Source organism: Dipodomys spectabilis, unplaced genomic scaffold, assembly GCF_019054845.1.
Source record: "Dipodomys spectabilis isolate Male_0828 unplaced genomic scaffold, ASM1905484v1 ptg000115l, whole genome shotgun sequence".
In the NCBI taxonomy this organism is placed as follows: domain Eukaryota; kingdom Metazoa; phylum Chordata; class Mammalia; order Rodentia; family Heteromyidae; genus Dipodomys; species Dipodomys spectabilis.
Window position 1 is genome coordinate 15,056,538 of NW_024870792.1, and position 21,941 is coordinate 15,078,478.

The 21,941-nt window shown below is 36.5% G+C and overlaps 1 protein-coding gene across 2 annotated transcripts in view; it reads left to right on the plus strand.

Moving 5' to 3' along the window:
* Znf385b (zinc finger protein 385B) overlaps window positions 1-20,927 on the plus strand; it is a 279,057-nt gene extending 258,130 nt beyond the window's left edge. For both annotated transcript variants that reach the window (XM_042688337.1, XM_042688338.1), the window contains 4 exons: window positions 15,396-15,641; window positions 16,973-17,151; window positions 17,668-17,769; window positions 19,506-20,927. In XM_042688337.1, coding sequence (XP_042544271.1) covers window positions 15,396-15,641; window positions 16,973-17,151; window positions 17,668-17,769; window positions 19,506-19,724 — 746 coding nt within the window. In that variant the 3' untranslated portion in view covers window positions 19,725-20,927. The remainder of the gene's footprint in view (window positions 1-15,395; window positions 15,642-16,972; window positions 17,152-17,667; window positions 17,770-19,505) is intronic.
* The last annotated feature ends 1,014 nt before the right edge of the window (window positions 20,928-21,941 follow it).

Consider the following 21,941-nt stretch of genomic DNA (forward strand, 5'->3'; position numbering starts at 1 on the left):
GATTTTGAGGGTTAATATACCCTGATACTTTGCCAGAGTTTTGAATCAGCTCAAGTAACTTGGGAGTAGAGTCCATGGGATTCTTTAAATACAAAATCATGTCATCTGCAAAGATGGAGAGTTTTATATCATCTTTCCCTACTTATATTTCCTTTATGTTTGCATCTTGTCTTATTGCTCTAGCTAGATATTCTAATAGTAAATTGAAGAGAAGAAGAGAGAGTGGACATCCTTGTCTTGTTTCTGAATTTAGAAGAAATAGCTTTAGCTTTTCACCATTAAGTATAATGCTGGCTGTAGGCTTGTCATATACAGCCTTTATTATATTGAGGAATGTTCCATAGATTCCTAGTTTTTCCAGAGCTTTCATCATAAAGGGGTGTTGGATCTGTCAAGTGCTTTTTCTGCATCTATTGAAATAATTATGTGGTTCTTATCTTTGCTCTTGTTGATGTGATGAATTATATTAATTGGTTTGCAAATATTGAACCAGCTTTGCATCCCTGAAATGAATTCTGTTTGATCATGGCATATGATATTTTTGATGAGTTGTTGAAGTCAATTGGCCAAACTTTTGTTGAGAAGTTTTACATTGATATTCATCAAAGAAATGGGTCTCTAGTTCTTTCTTTGATGAGTCCCTGCCTGCTGTGGGGATGAGTTATGATGGCTTCATAGAAAGAGTTTGGTAGTGAACTTTCACTTTCAATTTCATTGAAGAGTTGGAGGAGTATTAGTATGAGATCTGCTTTGAAAGCCTTGTAGAATTCAGCTGTAAATCCATCGGGTCCTGGTGGTCTTGGTTGTCTTGGGTGGGAGATCTCTTATTGCTGTTTCTATTTAGATGCTTGATATGGGTCTGTTAAGTTGATTTAACTCATCTTGGTTTAGTTTTAGCAGCATATCAGTATTGGCTAGAAATTTGTCCATTTCTTCCATATTCTCAAATTTAGTAGTTTTGAGAAATATTTCCTTATATTGTTCTGAATCTTGGTTGTTTCTGAGGTGATGTTTCCAGTCTCATCTCTGAGTTTATTTGGGTGTGTTCTCTTCTTTTTCTGATAAGATTTGCTAAGGGTCTGTCACTTTTGTTAATTTGTTATAATATGCTTTTCATTAAACAATGCCTTCCTATATTAGTTTAGTAATTCAAACACTGAAATTTCATGAAATGGTGATAGCTTTACATATCCTTGGTTCACTATAGTTGCTTTCTCTAATTAAAAGATTCTCCATAATAACCTATGAGAAATAGAAAACATGTATTTTGAAAGAAAATAATTTTGTTAATTTTTTCAAGGAACCAAGTGTTCAGTTTGTTGATTCTTTCTATGGTTTTTTGATCTCTAATTCATTTAATTTTGTTTTAATTTTAATTATTTGTTTCCATCTCCTGGATTAAGATTAGTCTTTTTAAATCATAATGATGAAAATAACATGTAAATAATAAACATGAAATGAATAAGTAATAAGTGTGAAAATAATATGCTCCCCCAACAGTAAATATTAAAATCGCTGTTCAAGTATTGAGCTATGCTAATCCAGTAGTGGTGACCTTAAAGACTGGTACACACTTTTTCCCCCCAGTACTCAGCAAAAGTAGCTTGGATTTAGAAATCCACAGCATCTGAAGGTGAGACAGAATCCATGACTGTGACCTCATTATGTTAGTTAACTACACCCACTCCTCAAAACTATAAACTTTTTATTCTAAGACCTAAAGCCCCTACCAATCATTTATCATCTTCTTAATTGTTCAGATTAATAAGAAAAGAATAGTATTTTATGTATTTGGAGATAAAGCTCACAAGCACTTGCTCAGGGTTAAGTCAATCAGGAATAGAACTAGTAATACTCAAATTTCCATAGCAAAGAGATCAGAAACTCATGATAGCATTCTAAAAACCATTGGTTACCACGTACTGTATTTGATTCCAGTTTCCTGCATCTTGTAAATACATTTTTATAATTTGGGGAGGGGAAGGGAAATAATATGCTAAAACAGGGATTCAGATTGAGCCATTTTAACAATGAGATGTACTAGACACTATGTTGAATTTTTTCCCTTCCCCTCCCCAAATTAGAAAATGTATATACAAGATGCAGGGCACCGGAATCAAATACAGTGAAAACAGGAGTTATACCATGGGGGAGGAACATACCAAAGAAACAAAAAAAAAAAATCACATCATTATAAATATGTTCAAAACAAAAAAAAATCACATCATTATAAATATGTTCAAAACAATAGCAAGAAAGAATAAACCATTTGTGTCCCTATCTTGGGGTTCATTTCATTTAACATCATCTTATATGGCCATAAGTACATGGCTTTTGACAAAATGTTTAAATAGGGATACAGGGTGACCCATTGTAACAATGAGATGTACAAGACACTATGTTGAAAACAAACTTTACAACTTCGGCAGGAGGTGGGGTGAAAGGGATGGTGGGGGGAAAAAAGGAGGAGGCAACAATGCCCGATGGGAATGTACTCATTACCTTGCTCATGTAACTGTAACCCCTCTGTACAGTATTTTTACAATAAAAATGTATTTTAAAACGAAAGAAAGAAAAATACACTATGTTGAAAATGAACTTTACAACTTCAGGGTAGGGAGGGAGACGTTGAAGAGGTGGGAGGGAAGGGATGGTAGGGGAAAACAAAGGAGGCAGGAAACAATGCTCAATAGGAAATGTACTCATTACCTTACTCATGTAACTGTAACCTCTCTCTACAGCATTTTATAATAAAAAGTATTAAAATAAATAAATAAAAGATAAAAATCATTGGCTCTTAGCTTAACAAATAGCACCACCAATCATTTAACGGTTGTTTAAGCGCAGTGATTTTTTTTCCTTGATTCCTTTCCTTTTCTGTATATTTCACAGCTAATATCAGTCAATAAGTCTTACTGGCTTGCCTACAAATATGCCTTAAAATGCTATTCAATTTTCTATTAAAAATAACTCTCAGCTAGTCTCATGGTCTCCTGATTTTTTTTTTCCTGATCCTGGGCTTGACCTCAGTGCCTGGGCCCTGTCCCTAAGCTTGTTCTGCTTAAGACTAGCACACTTGCAGATTTTTTTTCCTTTGGTACTTAATTAGAAGTAGGAGTCTCATGAACTTCCTTGAGTGGACTGGCTTCAACCCACGATCCTCATTATCTCAGCCTCCTGAGTAGCTAGGATTACAAGTGCCAGCCCCTAATTGGTTTTTCGTGGTTTATTTTTCACATAGTTTTATTGGGCCAAGATCTGGGCTGTTTATCACTCAAAAAGAATCCATGGGAAATAGCTGCTAGTGAGAAAGAAATCATTTTATTCAGGGACTGAAATCTGAGAAGTCCGAGGGACTATTTTTCTTGAAGTTCCACCTTAAGGAAACAAGGTTGCAAAGGGCTTTTACAAGGAGGAAAATGAGTGCTTCTTTAAATGGTTAAAAAATAATGTCAATACATATCCTAAAATAAAAAGTGAGGGAAGGGGTGGGAAGAGTGGATGAGAATGTTTGTTGAATGTTGAAAGTGGTGACATTGGTTAAGTCACACTGTATTCACAAAGTGCTTTGTTGAATGGCAGCTCCTTTGTACAACTACTTAAAGATAATAAAAATATTCGAGAACACTTTAAAAATAAAAAATAAACTTCAAAATAAAAATAAATAAGAAAAGGAGTGCAGTTAGATCTTATATATTTAAGACTATATATGCTGCACAGTGTCTGAGCCAGGGCATGTGTCTACTTTGTCCTCTATCAGCATTCCCAGAACATTGAAGTAATCTTGACCTCCTAGGGATAACTCCTATTTTTTTTTTTTTTTTAGTCAGTCATGGGCCTTGAACTCTAGGCCTGAGCACTGTTCCTCAGCTCTTCAGCTCAAGGCTAGCACTCTAACACTTGAGCTACAGCCCCACTTCTGGTTATCTGGTGATTTATTGGAGATAAGAGTTCCACAGACTTTCCTGCCCAGGAGCTGGCTTTGAACTGCGATCCTCAGATCTCAGCCTCCTGAGTAGCTAGGATTACAGGTGTGAGCCACCGGCACCCGGCTCCTGTATATTTTTTAATACAGGCTTTATTTTCTACAAGTGAAATCTCAGAGTAATTTATATACTTTGTGTTATATACATTGATGGGCAGAATTATCCTATAATATGATACTATCTGAAAGTCTCCAGATGTTCTGGGTTCCGTAAATCTAAAAGAAGATGATTTAGCAGTTAACATCTTCATCATTTGGGTATGGCAACTCTTTACAATTTGGAATTCAGAACAAAGTAAGGGGATTTAATCTTCCAAATGCCATAAGGAAGGGATGTGATTTACACAGGACAACTCATAAAAGAGCTGCTATTGTTAAACTTTGCAGTCTGAATGATTACTTCTCTCCTCTACTCAGTAAGCATACTTAGCCTATTCCTAGATTTCTCGCATACTCTACCAGATTATATATAATTTGGTTTGTGATTCTAGTTTTTCTGGAATTACTAGAGAGTAGACAGACATATGAATTTATCTAATGTACCAGAACCATACAAAATATTAAACTCAAAGAAAGGCTCTGATGTTTGAAGCTTTAATTTCTTCTTCTAAAGGAAAGGGAGAGATGGGAGTGTAGGTAGTTGTAGTGGGGTAACGAATGATTTTTAAGAGAAATAGAGAAATTCTAAGTATAGAACTCTGGAACAAAGGTTTTCTCAGTTCTCTGGGGCAGTAGTAGGCAAGGTTACTGAGACAATAGCGGTTGTCTGAATATGCAGAGAAAGCCTCCTAGGTAATTTCTTCAGGGTTTCCCAGGTTATTAGAATACACTGTTGAAATATTAGTAAGGATTTTCCCTGAATTTCATTTGTTGTCCTTTCTCATCTTTAATTTCATTAATTTGGGTTTGCTTCTTTCTTTTGGATAGTTTATCTAGAAGTTTGTCAATATTTTATCTCTTTTCAAAGAACCAACTTTTTGTTTTGGTGATTCTTTGTATTCATTTAGGTTCAATTTTTAAATTTCTGTCCTAATCTTTATTTCTTTCTGTAAATACTTTTTTATTAATAAGTTTTTCATTGTGAAAATACTGTACAGAGGGGTTACAATTACATGAGCAAGGAAATGAGTACATTTCTTATCAAGCATTGTTGCCTTCTTGTTTGTTTCCCCTTACCATCCCTGCCCTCCCATCTCCCCCACCATCCCTCCACCCCACCCTCACCCCTGCCAAAGTTGTAAAGTTCGTTTTTCAACATAACGTCTTGTACATTTCATTGTTGCAATGGGTCCACCTGTATCCCTATTTAAACAATTTGTTTTTCCCTACCCCTCCACAAATTATACCAACATCAATTACAGTGAAAACAGGGGTTATACCATGGGGTAGGGACATACAAAGCAACAAAGAAATCATCTTATAAATACGTTAGAAACAATAGCAAGAAAGAAAAACCATTTGAGTCCTTATCTTGGGGTTCATTTTTGCCTAACATCAATTTGTCTGAGCGTTTCTGCTGGTCTCAGACATATACTAGTTATTGCAAATAAGGGAAACCATGGGACCTATGTTTCTTTGGGCTGGCTTACTTCACTTAATATAATTTTTTCCAAGTCTTTCCATTTCCTAACAAATGGGGCAATGTCATTCTTTCTGATGGAGGCATAAAGTTCCATTGTGTATATATACCACATTTTCTTGATCCATTCATCTACTGAGGGGCATCTGGGTTGGTTCACACAACAAATCAAAGAAAGGTTGGACAAATGGGATTGCATGAAGTTGCAGAGCTTCTGCATGGCAAAAGACATAGCTAGCAAGATCAATAGAAAGCCCACGGATTGGGAGAAGATCTTTACTATCATACAATGGACAAGGGTCTCAGATCTAAATATATATGGAACTCAAAAAATTAAATCCCCCAACAACAAATCCTTAAAGAAACAACTGCCCAATAAATAAGTGGCTAAATACTTAAAGAGAAACTTCTCTGAAGAGGAAAGAAGGATGGCCAATAGACACATGAAGATATAAATGTTCAACCTCTCTAGTCATAAAAAAATTGCAAATCAAAACAACACTGAGATACCACCTCACCCCAGTTAGAATGGTTATAATCAAGAACTGTAATAACAGCAGATGCTGGAGGGGATGTAGACAGAAGGGAACCCTACTGTAAATACTTTTTTGATTGACTTGTTCTTTTTTAAGATCTTGAGGTGCATTGTTAGGTTATTTACTTGAGATCAATCTTATTTTTTAATAAGAATGCTTATAGCTATAAATCTCCCCTGAGTATTGTATATGCTTTGTCAGAAAGTTTTTAGTTTTGTTCTTATTTTCATTTAGTTTAGGAGCTTTGTTACTTATCTTATTCTTTAATGATCCATTGGTAATTCAGAAGAATATTGTTGATTCTCTGTTTGTTCTCTTTATTTTCTCTTACTATTTATTTCTAGGTTATTCATTAGTGGTCTGAAGAAATAAGTGACTTCAATTTTTGTGTGTGTGTGTGGAGGGAGGGGTGTTTGTTTTTGTTGGTCATGGGGCTTGAACTCTTGGACTGGGTGCTGTCCCTGAGCTCTTCAGCTCAATGCAAGTGCTCTACCACTTGAACCACAGCACCACTTCTGGTTTTGTGGTGATTAATTGGAGTTCAGAGTCTCACGGATGTTCCTGCTTGGGCTGGCTTTGAACCAGGTCAGATCTCAGCCTCCTGAATAGCTAGGATTACAAGCATGAGCCAGCAGCACCTGGCTTGGATTTTTTTAAGAGTTGTTTTTTGTCTTAATATGTGACCTGTTCCATGGACTGTATTGTACAGATGTTATGCTACATTTGTTAAGTAGAATATTATATTCCATAGGTATCTGTTAAATTCAGTTCATCTATAGAGTTAATTCTAAATTGTATTGTTATTCTTTTTCCTGGATGACCTATCCAGGTTAGAGTGAGATTCGTATACTAAAATCACCATTACTGTATTAGAGTTTCTCTGTGCTGTTATATCCAGTAGGATTTGTTTTATGAAATTGGGTATACTGACAATCAGTGCATGTATGCTTATAATTATTAAATCCTCTTGATAGTTTATTCACTTTGCCAACATAATTTTGGTTTGAAGTCCACTTTGTCAGATGTAAGTATATTTACTCCTGCTTGCTTTCAGGCTCCAAATGCTTAGAATATCTTTTCCCATTCTTTCACTTAAAGCTTTTGTTTATCCTTGCCAGAGCAGAGTGTTTCTTACAGGCCCAATAGTTGGGTCTTCCTTTTTAATCCAGTCCTCTAGTCTGAGGCCTGAACTCTGGGCCTGGGCGCTGTGCCTCAGCTCTTCAGCTCAAGGCTAGCACTCTATCACTTGAGCCACAGTGCCGCTTCTGGCTTTTTCTGCTGATGTGGTGCTGACAAATTGAACCCAGAGCATCATGCAAGACAAGTACTCTACCACTGAGACACCTTCCCAGCCCCAGTTTGTGTCTTTTGATTGGAGAATTCAGAGCATTTCCATCCAGAAACTATTGAAAGTTATATGGTAAATCCCATTATTTTGTGGTTTTGTAGATCTTATTTCCTACTAGTCCTTATTTACTTGTCTATTCATCTGGTAAGATTTATTCTTAGATTTTCATAGTTACATTTATTTCCTGTGGACAAGAATCCTTTAAGTATCTTCTGTATTGTTGGCTTAATGGTCATAAATTCCTTTGGTTTTTGTTTAGCATAGAAGTTTATTTCTTGTTCAATTATAAAAAAAAAATACAATTGTTGGATATAGCAGTCCAAGAGGTTGGCAGTTATATTTTTCAGTGCTTGAAATGTATCATTGTTTTTGTAGTTTTGTTGTAAAATGTTCTGTTTTCCTAATGAGTTTGCCTTTACATGTGTCTTGTTGCTTCTCTTCTAGTTTTCAATATTCTTTCCTTGCTGTATATAGTTAACGCTTTACTAGAACATGATGAAGAGAATTTCCTTTCTAGTCTTATCTGCTTGGTGTTCTAATAGCTGCCTGTAGTACGTAATCATGTCTTCACAAGAATTAGAGAATTTTCTAGTATTATTTTATTCAATATATTTTCTGTGTCTTTAGCCTGAATCTTTTCTCCTTTTCTATGTCCAGGATTTATAAGTTTTGTCTTTTCATAGTTTTCTGGAAGACTTAGGTGTTCCATTGGTACTTAATTTTTTTTTGCTATTTGCTTGAATATATGATCAATCTTGCCTCCAGTCCTTGATATTGTCTTAAATATGAGCCAAACTTTCAGCTTAATTTTTATTTGACTTTTTGATATTTTATTTCCAGGATTTAAACTAATTTTTTTAGGATTTACATGTTGACTACTTCTTTCTTATCCTATTTGTCTTTATTATTGCACCATGTAATTGTTTCTTCAGTGATCCTCAAACAATGGGGCTTGCTCCTAACCAGAGAGCAGGCAAGCTGGCATCCACAACCTGAGCTCCTTACCACTTAAATTTCCTGAGTCTACATCAGATCCTCCCTCTTTCTACCATTCTGGCCATCTGTATCAGACACTGTGTCAAGTTATCCCCAGGCTCCTTGTGCCACAATATTTCTTTGTTTTCACATCTGCAGAGTAGCTCAGTCTCAAACAATAGGGCCCTTCTCAAGGTGACAGCTAGCTATAGCTGTATGAGATAAATTGACAAAATCCAATGCTAGTCTGACATAGGAGTAGGCCCTGTCACATTAAATCCCTACACTATCTTTAAAGCTTGTGGGAAAGATAGGATGATCTGGCAGATAAGTCCACCAATCATTGTTAAGGCCACCTTGCTTCCTTTCCAGGGCACCCAGGATTAGAGCTGAAGGTTGTGTCCGACTTTTCTCCATTGCATGTTGCTATGTTTCAGCTGTCATCTGTTTTGTGATTACCAATGTGCTTCTTTTCTTCTCTACAGCTTATGACCTGAAAAATCATAATGATCTGAAGCATTTCCCCAACTTAGAACAATCATAATCAGCCATCTTACTCTGACACCCATTTTTTTTCTTTTTAAACAATTGAACTTACTATAAAATAGCATTTAGAGAGTGTATGTCTTAATCTGCAAGATATCTAAGAAAGGATGCCTTTTCAGAATATATGTCTAAACAATTCCTGAAAGCCAATAATAAAATAGTGTTTGAATCTTTTGCATAATTTTAAACTTACGTTTTAAACACTTCACCAAAAATATTTGCCTAACAAAGTATGCAGTATCATCAGTTATTAGGGAAATTCAAATTAAAGCCACAGGGAAACAAATCTCACATCTCCACCCGATGGCTCACATAAAAATGACCAATGATACTGATATTATGGATAATAGTGAAGGCAAGGGAGGTCTCAGGCAGACAGGGAGGTAAACTTCCACACATTGTGTTGAGGTTCTTATTACCATCTGAGAAAGAATTTTGACAGTCAATTTTTAGTAATTGGGATAGGGCTTTTATTACAAAGCTAGAGTACCTATTCAAGGGATACATATTGGTGTTTTCAGGGTAAATTCTGTCTTCTGTGGCTTGGGACTGTGCATCTTACATTCAAGTATAATGGAAAGGAGGGCTAATCATGAATTGAAATGTGAAGAAAAGACATAGAACTCCTAATAATGAGGGGAAGGTTTCCAGGATAGAGTCTACTACCCAGTTCAGTCATTACATTGAGCTTTTCAGTTCCTTCATGCTATCTGATGTGTAATAAAATGGAAATCCCATTATAACATAAAATATTATTGTGATTGTTTTGAAAATTAAGAGCTGAGTATGGAAATGACTTTCATCTACCAACAAGATCACTTACTTAAAACTGTATCCAGAACTTTTGGCACATTGTCTTCATATATTATTGCTCCTAGGAACTTTATAAATAATACAGTGTTATCTTTGATGAATAAAGTAGACTAATTTGAGATAAGGCTTTAGAGTAAAAAACAAGAATGGCAAATATTGACATATGAAACATGGTTTTTCCAACATTCCTCAGAAGAAGGGTCTTCAGATGTTTTGGTCTTGGAATATAAGTGAGTCAATGTGTAACTCCCAATAAGGTAACTTTAAGAAATTGCTCACATGGATGAATAAATTATGGATTTCTATTACATACAGCAATTCTGATGTTACTAAGTAAATTCTGCTTTGAAGTCACGTAGGATAAAACCTTTAAAAAAGTTGCTTGAGTTATCAGGAAATAATTAAGACATCAGAAGTCCTTTAAATTAACATTAGATGAGCGAATATGTGAAAACAGGATTTGCATTAACTAGACAACCTACATCTTTGTTAAAAGAAGCAAAAATAAACAACATTAATTAAATCTTCAAATACAATTTTTCAAAAAGGCTTTTAAAATGGAAATATAGCCATGCACCAGTGGCTCACGCCTGTCATCTTAGCTACTCAGGAGGCTAAGATCTAAGGATTGCGGTGCAAAGCCAGCATGGGCTGGAAAATGGAAATGGCCCTGTGGCTCAAGTGGTAGAGCTGAAGACTGAGGGACAGCACCTAGGCCCAGAGTTCAAGTCCCACAACTGACAAAAAAAAAAGAAATATTATAGTGGATTTTTATCAAAATATCAAGTAATTGAGAAGAGAAATAAAACTAGGCTTTGATGTTTGGAAATTTACACATACAGAAAGAAGGCCACAATTTAAAACATAAATGCTCCAGTGACTTTTCTGATTTTATAATCTGTTTGACTATAGTAACAGAATTTCCTAAATATGTTGATATTATTTGTACACTTCCAAAACCAAAAGTTCTGTCTGACTCTAAAACATTCCAATCTATGTGATAGAAAAACTTAAATGTAATTTTTCTAAACAATAGGGAATATTAAATTTTAAACATACTGTAGAGGCTGGGAAGGTGGCTCAGTGGTAGAGCACTTGCCTTGCATGCATGAGGCCCTGGGTTCGATTCCTCAGTACCACATAAGCAAAAAGAAAAAAGCAAGAAGTGGAGCTGTGGCTCAAGTGGTAGAGCGCTAGCCTTGAGCTGAAGAGCTGAGGGACAGTGCCCAGGCCCAGAGTTCAGGCCCCACGACCGGACCACCCCCCCCAAAAAACATACTATACCTCTAATACATTTTTTAAATGTGCATCCTTAGTATATATTTTAATAGGTCCAAAATATTTTCTGCCTTTTGGATCAATTGATCTTTGTAGTGATATTCCCCATGACATCTGTTGCCAGCTCCATGCTCAACAACCAGGTAGAAAACCATGGAATTTTTAGCCCTAAGCATATCCTCATGTTTCTGCTTCTACCCATTCACATCACACAACTTTTCAATTCTGTTCTATGAGTATCTAAGGCTGACCTTCAAAATGCCACTTCCTTAAAGAAAAATACCCCTTTCTTCCAAACAGATGTAATCATTTTCTGCTCTATACCATCCTGCCTCTCTGTAGTTTCTATTATAAGTTAGATGTCACTGACTATCTCATTTTCCCTGGTAAACTGCAGCTTTCTTAGAGTCAATACCTTCTTTTCTTACTATTCTCTTCAGTGACCAGCACATTGTTCGCAATTAACATAATGTTAACATGCATATGTGAATAAATTGTCTATTTTGAAAAAGATATTTAGAAGGAAATAGGGATATGAAATAGGGATAAGAAGAAAAATATAGAACTTTTACTGTTATTAAATAGTTGTACAAAGGTGTTACAATTCCATTAGTCAGGATATAAGTACAATGTTTCTCGGATAATATCAACTCTTTCTTTGTTCTCTTTAATTTTCCCCTTCTCATCTCTACTCATGTAGTTCATTTTTTACATAGTGTACATTGAATACAATGAACACATTTGGTCACCTTTCCTCTCTTCATTCCTGTACCCCACTTTGCCAACCCCCCAAAAACATGTTTTAATTTCCTGTTGTTTGTTTAGAGAAAAAGTTACTTTAGTTTTTAAAAGGAATTATGCCTTGGGTTCCTCCTCTAAATATACCCTCCTTTAGTCAGTTTGTTTGTATATAAATATCTTAAGCTCTGTTTATGTTAGCATGCCTAGTTGTATTTTAGATCTAGCTTCCATGTATGAGAGAAAACATGCACTGTTTGTCTCTCTGAGCCTGGCTTAATTCACTTAACTTGCACTTTGTTGATTGTTGCATTATTCACAATAGCTAAGTTATGGAAACAGCCTAGATGCTCTCCAACAGATCAGTGTATCAAGAATATGTGATACATATACACAATGGAATTTTACTCATTCATTAGAAAGAATAATATGCCATTTGCAGGGATATGGCTGGACCTAGAAAAATATATAGTTTTATACATCTTCTCAATATAATCTTAATCAAATGATGACTGGACAGGATAGATGTAGGCATTTAAGAAAAATATGCCTTAAAACTAAACTTCAGGATTCCTTATTTCCAACTAAACTTCAGGATTCCTTATTTCCAACTAAACTTCAGGATTCCTTATTTCCATTTCCTGTGTGGAATAGGAAAAGTCTATGTGTATATGTGTCTGTCTCTATGAGTCTCTTTCTTTGTCTTAGTGTCTCTCTCTCTCATTCCCACCCCCATATTCTGTTATATTAAAATAAACTCTTGCTAAAACTTCAAGAAAAGCTATACTACAGTTGTAAACAAAGCACTTCAATTGACTGGTATATGTTGTATAATATTAATGATATATTAAGCCCCTACCAACTTTGTGTGGAAAGATTAGTGTACCACATGGCAATCAGTTAGTGGAAACAATATGCTTATTTAGGCTGCCTACTAAGGTGTAGAACATTTTGTTTTTCTGATGAACTTTAGTTTCTTCATTGAAATGGCATAACCATTTTAGCCATATCTATTCCATGAGTTTGTTTTGAGTGGTAAGAAGATAATGTAAGTAATGAAACTTTTTTGGGGGGAGGGGTCAGTAGTGGGGCTTGAACTCTGGGTTTGGGCACTGTCCCTGAGCTCTTCAGCTCAAGGCAAGCACTCTACCACTTGAGCCACAGTGCCACTTCCAGTTTTCTGGTGGTTAATTGGAGATAAGAGTCTCACTTCCTTTCCTGCACGGGCTGGCACTGAACCGTAATCCTCAGATCTCAGCCTCTTTAGTAGCTAGGATTACAGGCATGAGCCACTGGCACCCAGCTAGTAATGGTACTTTTGAAAGGTGTTTGAGGAACAGTAATGGAATATTAAAAACAACCATACGAGAGAAAATTACTAAATTGGTCACATTCTTTTAGATCAAACTTCTTAGTTGGACTTTTTAGATAAAAATAAAATGTATCAAGCAAGGAAATATTTTGATGTATAATAATTTGTTTCCATCACTAAACATTTAGTTTAATGGGTAAATATGATGATTGCTTAGTAATTTTGCTGCTTTCCTAGTTCTATAAAATTGCAAATTCAACCTGGGTGATCCTTACAGATAAAAGAGTTCCAGGCCTAAAATAATCTGCAATCTAACTTACTGTTACCAATTAAGAATAATTTTCTTTCTTTCACAATGATAAGGTCAGTGTTAATAAAAGTCTAAGATTTTAAAAAAGTCTAAGACTATTTCTATTGTATTTTATAGTAATCTCGGGTGTTAATATGTGTCTTGAAAGAGAATGTACAATATAAGCCCAGACTAAGAAAAGATCTTGGCACACATGTATTCTAAACAACACTCAGATCTAAAATCTATTTATATTACCTTTACTATATCTACCATGTCATGGGTGGGTTAATCCAGGTCAGGTAAATAGACAGAAATGGGCTGATCCCCAGTCAATGAACACACACACACACACACACACACACACACACACACACACACACACACACACACACACACACATATGTGCATGTTACCAATATAAGTGAAACTATGATCTCCCACCATTTGTGTAAGTGCAGAAAGCCTTGGTTTTCTTATAGATAGAACATAGTAACATGAACAAACATCACATTGATATTATTTAGTCATTCCTTCCCTCTTGGTCATCCCAGCCAATGGTATATAATTCTCAATTAGGACAGTTAATAAATATATTGTTCACTTTTACTTCTCTTTCTTAATGAGATATAATTAGCATATCTGTAGATATGTTCGATGAGTACCTGCTCTACGAAATTTAATATGAGATGGCTTTTGCTGTTGCCTACAAAGTTCTGGTTTCTTTCTTTTTTTTTTTTTTTAATTTAATTTAATTTAATTTGTGAACATACTGTACAGAGGAGTTACAGTTACATGGGCAGGATAATGCGTACATTTCTTACCAAGCATTGCAGCCTCCTCCTTTGTTTATCCTTCACATCCCTTCCCAGCCTCCCCCCTCCCCCCCTAATCCTAATCCTTCTCCTTCCCCCCCCCCCCCCGCCCCACACCAACGTTGTAAAGCTCGTTTTGGACATGACAACTTGTACTTCTCATTGTTGCAACAGGTCCACCTGTATCCTTAAACAACTGGTTTTTCCCCATCTCCTCCACAAGTTATACTGACATCAAATATAGTGAAAGCAGGGGTTATACTGTGGAGGAGGGACATACAAAGCAACAAAGAGATAATCTTATAAATGTGTTAGAAACACATGCATGAAAGAAAAAAAACATTAAAATACACATCTAAGGGTTCATTTTCCTGACATCACATTATCTGACCTTTTCCGCTTGACTCATATATTACAAATAATCTGGTTTCTTTCTTAAAGGAGCTACTGGGCAGAGACTATCTTGAATAGAAAATAACTCCTATGAGTTATATTCTCTGACTCCTTATAGCCAGCACATGGGGCCTTCAGGATTATAAGCACTTGGTAGCTATGTGATCAAAATGCCAAGATGATTTTAAATAATTTGGCTAATCTTCATAGTGTACTTATAGTTGCTGTTATTATTTAAAACTAATTCCACTGTCAGTAATTAAGAAGTATAATGAATAAAACTCTTGACTCTTGCATTTTGGAAAAATTGCATCATCATTCAGAGCAGCAAAACTGTAACCATGACCAAATTAACCATGCTTCTTCTTCCCCCTCTATCACATACCTAACTTGGTGAAAAAATTAAATTGTAACTTTATATAGTTGCCATAACTAAAACATGAGTTGTAAACAGAACTAACATTGAAGATCATCTGGTTTTGCTGTATGTTAAAAATTTCCCTGGAGTATAACTTACAACTCAAGGAACAAAACAAAAAATAACCTGTTTCAAATGGGAGGAAGTCATTCTAAGTCATCCTGATCTTGAAGAGACCTAACATAGAAACTGAGGGCATGGAATTATATTTAAATCAAACTCTATAAACTACAACACATGCTAGAGTAAAAACTATACATACCCGATGTGTATGTTTCATATAGATGCCAAATATCTGTTTTTTTATTCCATAATTATCTCTTTGTATGGTATATGAATCTTTAATGTCATCCTCCTATGTCTCTCTTAGAAGACAAAGGCAAGTTAAAAGCCAATGGTTCCAGTCAGTCATCAGGTATTGATGGTGGCTCATTTCTCCTCCAATCTGGCACAACACCCCTGCAACCTGGAGCCGTCACTTCGCCCTCCAAGAGCACAAATGGAGCTCCGGGGTCTGTTGCTGAATCAGAAGAAGAAAAAGCCAAAAAGTTACTTTATTGTTCCCTATGCAAAGTGGCTGTGAACTCTCTGTCACAGCTAGAGGCACACAACACAGGTTAGCAGCTATCCTTTGAATTTAAATAATGTTTATAACGAAACGCAGCTCTTTCCATCAGAAGATCATACCTACTGCTGTACAGACATCATTTGATCAGTGTCTTTTTTCAACTCAGAAAAGTGGTTTTTTGAAAAGTATGATCATAATAACTTTGGAAGCAATGAAGCAAAAGCAGGTTAGAGATAAAATCTGTTCTATTCTTCATCTCCTCAAACGTATCATATATTTTCCAAAACTCATTTTGGTGTTGCGACAGAAATGAAGATACATTTTTATGCAGAATAATCACACACAGGAGAAAAAATAAAAAGAGCTTGAAAATCCATCAGTAGGCAAATACCAACTAAATAAAGTACCTAATTCAATAAAATTACTCAACCATTAATATGTACTGATAAAAAATATGTACATAGACCAGGAATTGTGGTGCATGTCAATAATCCCAGCACCAGCACTTTGAATGTAGAGGCAAAAGGATTACAAGTTCAGGGTCTGCCTTGAATACATAATAGGACCAACTGAATCTCCTGAAATAAAAAAGAAGAAAAAGAAAAGGTGTGTATGTGATTTGATATGTAGAATTTCCAGGATATTTAATTTTGAGATGGCTCATTTTTAGTACAGTAATCTTGCCTTATTCACGAATGTATTGCACAATTTTGACAAACTGTGGTTAAAAAAAATTAATTAATTGAAATCACAGTTAGCAATTTTAAAACAAAAGTTTTATATCCTCACAGATGCATTTTGCAGCTCAACTGTTAAGGGGAGAAGCTCTCAGTCCTGCATTATCACGAGTTCTCTTTAAATCATCTTTAGACTTTGAGTGTTTCCTTGCCCCCAGTTTTGTGAAAGTAAATGGTGCCCCAAAATAAGGCAAAAATAAATGTGTACTTCATCTAAGAAATAAAGGAAAAATTTGAGGTTTGTTGAAAGGCGCATGTCCTTGAATAACATTATAGGAAAAATGAACCAAGCATCTGCAGTAGATTTTTATCAAAGATGGACTCTGTCAAACCATATACGTATGAATACCATGGGTCCGCTGTCTACCAAAAAACATACCTTAATAACAGTGGTTTCCTTTAGGTGGCAACCATTTGGTACTTAGGTAATTTTTCTGCTTCTCTGCATTATATATAAATATAAATTTCTTTATGTTTTCCATGTTTACAACACTGTATATTAAATTTATAACCATCATCAAAGTGATTGTCTTTCAAAAGTACTGAGAACTTAACCTGAATATAAGCTTCTCAAGAATAAGAAAACTAACAGCTTCCTATAGTTCTTACAAAACTACTTAGTGTATAACTCTTTCATTGTAGGATCTAAACACAAGACCATGGTTGAGGCTCGTAATGGAGCTGGTCCAATTAAGTCCTATCCTAGACCTGGATCAAGATTAAAGATGCAGAATGGCAGTAAGGGGTCAGGACTACAGAATAAGACATTTCATTGTGAAATCTGTGATGTTCATGTTAATTCAGAAATTCAACTCAAACAGGTAATGTACCCTTAATTAGTATGTACTATTGTTCAGGGCATCGCTTGGGTGTCTTTACCTCCTCCTCATGTATAGAATAGTTCTCACAATGCTTATAGTTAAGATTATTAACCTTTACAAATTGCACAAACTGTTTGACGTATAAATGCTATGTCAGTCCCCAGTATCTGAGCATTCCTTTATGTCAGACTCGAAGGGAACAAGAGTCAGATAGAGCTTACAGTCCAGGAACCCTTTCGTAAATGAGATGTAAAGCCTGTATTCCAAGGGCCCCTAGATCAGTCCAGGGAGACACAGTCAGTCATCAGTTACTATGGTAACACCAGTTAAAATGTGGTAAGTCTATGGAGAACATCAGAGACAGCATTCCAATCAAGGGAGGATACAAGTCTTGAGAGATCACAAGATCCTTACTCAAACTTTGATGGTGGACCTAGAGCTAGGAAGGGAAAAGTCACCATGTCGATCTAAGAGATCATAGTCTTGGATTCAGCTAACATAGCAAACTTTTTTCAGCACATTTCTAGCAGAAGGCATAAAGACCGTGTTGCAGGGAAACCACTGAAGCCGAAATACAGCCCTTACAACAAACTCCAGCGGAGCCCTAGCATTTTAGCAGTAAGTTTCCCTTGCTTACATCTTTTAGGGTGGGCTGGACAATAGCTTTTGGGAGGGCTTAGGCACTAATGGTCACAAAAGTTGGTGAATTTATTTATTCATTTGTTTGTTTCTGTTGTGCTAGCAATCAACAGGTTCTACAACATGCTAAGAAAGCATTCTACCATTGAGTCACATTCCTAAAATCATAGTTTTAAATTGCATTAGTTCTCATAGACAGACATTTTATAATGAGCTGCTTAGTTTCTTCTAGAAGGAACCCTGAAGAAAGGCTCCTCGGATAAGAGAAGGTGATGAATATGGTGAACATCTTCTTTTGGACTGGAGCTTGAACTCAGGGCCTTTTGTATGCAAGGCAGATGCTCCACCACTGAACCACATCAAATTTTTTTTATATCTATATTGAAACAGGGTCTTACTAAAATACCCAGGAAGGTGTCAAACTTGATTTTCCTGTCTTAGCCTTTTAAGCCATTGGTATTGCAGACATGCTCCCCGACACCCTGTGAGGGTGAACCACTTTAATTAAAAGCTAATTACCTTACTCTTTATCAGGGCCATGTCAAAGATTACCTTCTTCAGCATGTTAAGCAGAGGCTCAGAAACACAAATAATGCCTGAAAATTCTGAGATGTGTTAAACTAGGAAGAAAAGTTATTTTCATAAAACAAAACTTCACTTAATATCCTTGTGTGTGTGCTGCATGTGCATGTAAGAAAGTGGTGTTTGTGCTACCCCCATTTCCATTGTAGTGGGCATATTAACATTTACCAGTCTTATCTGTTCTTGGTGTATGCTGTTTCCAATTTCTTCACCAAGACACCTAGGGACTGCAGCAACGTCATAGGAATACCCAGATGAGTGATTTCAGTCTCTCTAGGGCTGAGGCCAGTGAGCTGTTCACGCTAAGGTGAACTGAAACGGACCAGCTGGAGGCAATGGTATGATTGCCTTCCAGCTTCTCCAAAGCCTGCATCAATGCTGGAAGCAGGTGGTACTTGCCTGCATGTAGCAAATCCAGCTTGCACAGCTCCTCCTGATTGCAAAAGAGAACTGAAGGATTGATTTCTTCCTTCACAGGAAGATTCCACACTGGGATTCCTTTAGAGAAAGTTTCTACTCCATTTATAGTCAACTCCACAGAATTTGATTTTGCTGCAGTCTTTCACAGAAATCTCATTAAGTAGATAGTAAAGGAAGTATAATTAACTTTGTTTTCTGGATCCTGCATGGGACCATAATGTTTGAAACTTCAGTTACCTCACCTCAATGCAGTTTACATAAGAGAAACAGAATAAAGGATAGTACCTCTTACAAAACAAACAAAAAAAGCAAAAAGGACAACTCCCAACTCCACCGAAAGAAATAATAAACAAGAAAGGAAGAAAACATAAAACCTGTCTCTAGACAAAGTGGTAGTTTAAGACAAATCTGCATTTTTGAACTGAGCTCACTGAACTGAGCAGCAGGAAGCAGATGGGCCCGTCCCTCCGCCTTGCCTTTGCTGGGCACTTGTCTGTCTGTTCAGAAGCTTCCTTTGCCCTAGCTTCGAGGATCAAAGATTTTTCAAAAAAGCTCCAAAATGAAAACAAAGTAAAGCTATGCAAAGAGATGCTGCAGCCAGTTTTGTGAAAAACAGTCACATACTGACTTCTCAGTTTCTAAACTTCTTAACTTGGTGTTTTGCTGATGAAAATAATAGCCTCACCTCATGCCCCATTTCTCTCCCTTCCTAGGCAAAACTTGCATTCCAGAAAGATATGATGAAGCCCTTGGCCCCAGCCTTCCTGTCTTCACCCTTGGCAGCTGCTGCAGCAGTGTCCTCTGCCCTGTCACTGCCACCCCGGCCATCTGCCTCACTCTTCCAAGCTCCTGCCATCCCTCCAGCTCTCCTGAGGCCAGGACACGGGCCCATCCGCGCCACCCCTGCCTCCATTCTCTTCGCCCCATACTAACATCTGCAAGCCCCATGACAGTCGAGGCCAGTGGGAAAATAAAGGAGAGCTAAAAGGATTTGGTAGTGGAAACATTTTGTGTTGCACTTAGTACCAAGTCTCCAGCCACAAAATGCAGCCTACCACAGGGCCCCAACTCCAGAGAAAAACAAATCACTCGATTCAAGAGAGCTTTTTAATGGCCAGCTCCTGTAGTTAGGAATGTGATCAGCATAGGCTTCCTCTCTCTCTTCCCTCCTCCTCCCCTTGTTCAGTTGGTATATCTGAGATAAGTGGGTTCCTTGAAAATGTATTGGTCAGAAAAAGAGAGCAAAAGAAAATCAGTCATCCTTCTCCCATGAGTGTGATCTGGCTGAGAAACAATCTAGAATATTTTCCTGACAGACTTGAAAACTAGGATTTTCCTCAGATGTCTGTATATAACTCTGGAATCCAACGGGGCATATTCTAGTGTGGAACAAAAACACAAGTGCTTACTTGTGGATATCACTTTACCAACCAATCACAATCTTTTCGTTTTGGTGTACTATTGTTGACAGGGATTGTGTACTGTTTTAGACCCAAGTACTGTTGTATGCTGTGTAGTACTAGATCGTATCTCTTGTCTGAATTCAACATTTTTAGTTGCCGTGTAATTGTTAGGAAGCAACGTAGCTTTCAATTTTCTCTTTAAGAGAGCAAAAGATAATATTTTCTTTATTTCACCTTTTATTTGGAGATATTTAAAACTAAATAGAAAGCCATATAACATAGCTATAATTACTACCTGTTTGCTATTTTTGTTTAACTTATTTTGTAGCTTTCTCACCAGTTTGAGTTGCTAAGCAAATGTATACAAACACAAAAAAAGAGCTTCCTGAATTGCACATTGTTGCACCTCCTGTGCATTCTGCAAGAAGACAATAAATTCGTGTACTTCTACGTAATGATCTTCATTTTTAATCTGTTTTCATTTGTAATGATGCTACATAATTTTGTGGCTCCCTAATGCAATAATGTACAGAAGATATAAAAGTTTATAATTGAACACTTTGTCTTTCTGTTCACTGCATACGTTGCAGGTCATGCTCCCACGACCCCCTTTCTAAGCTGATGTCAACAAGACTGGAATGTTTGATGTTAGGGGCAAGTGGTAAAAATAAAACAACAAAATAGAGTGGACTCTTTTAGAATATCTATATCTGCAATCTGTAAATGGTAAAATGTCTGTGTATTTTTTTAAATGTACCTTTTCAATAAAAGTACAAAAAAATCAAAATTTTGTTGGTATTTTCTGTGTTCTTTGCTTCTGAGATTTCTGTAATTTAAAACCACCTGATGGAAGCTTCTAAATAGGCACAAAGATTGTTTCTTACACATTTAGCACTTTTAGCTGACATTTGCTACAGATTTACTTGTCATGTTTATTCACTACTGTTTGCAGCTTCTGCATGACATAAAACGTTCCTCCTGCTGTCTCTCTGGTTCCTTAAGAAATTAGGCCAAAGTTGTAAGTTTGCCCCAAATCATAACATCCTACTAAACCATGACTCTCACTTCTTAGAACCTTGCTGCAGGTCCTCTAAATCCCCAGGCCTCTTTTACTGATGTTTAAGAGCATTTCTGATCTCTTTCTTTTTATAGAATTCTCTTCCCTTTTTGCTTTTACAGTCAATCCAAGATTAACACATCACTGTTCTGGTGAGCTATTATTACTGCGTAACCAACTACTATAAAAACATTTCATCTCATCAGGATTTCATGGATCAAGAACCCAGCAGGGTGTAGCTGGACTGTTCTTCTGTTTTCTGAGGTATCAGTTTGGTTCAGTTGGTAGCTAGGCTGGGCTGGAGTGCCACATGGCTTCACTCACAAGACTACTTACTGGGTGATTCTGACTGGAAGACTGAGCTCAACTCTAGCAATCTGTCAGAGGTCTTGCCTGTCTGGTACAGTCATGCTGCATTTAAAGAGGCCTGCTTGCAAGTCCTAAAAGCCTCTTATGAGATAGGCTAGAAACTCCAAGCATGTCAGTTGTGCTGTGTTCTACTAACAAGAGTGTTTCTAGGCCCAGTCCAGACCTATAAGGAAGGAAATTAGATACTACTTTTCAGAATGTCCCAACCTCATTAATACACCACAGTATTACTGAATTTTGAGAGAAATGGTGTCTCCACACCTTACTCTTAAACCCTGTCACTTTTTAAAAATGGGAACTGGGATGGGGAGTTAGGACTT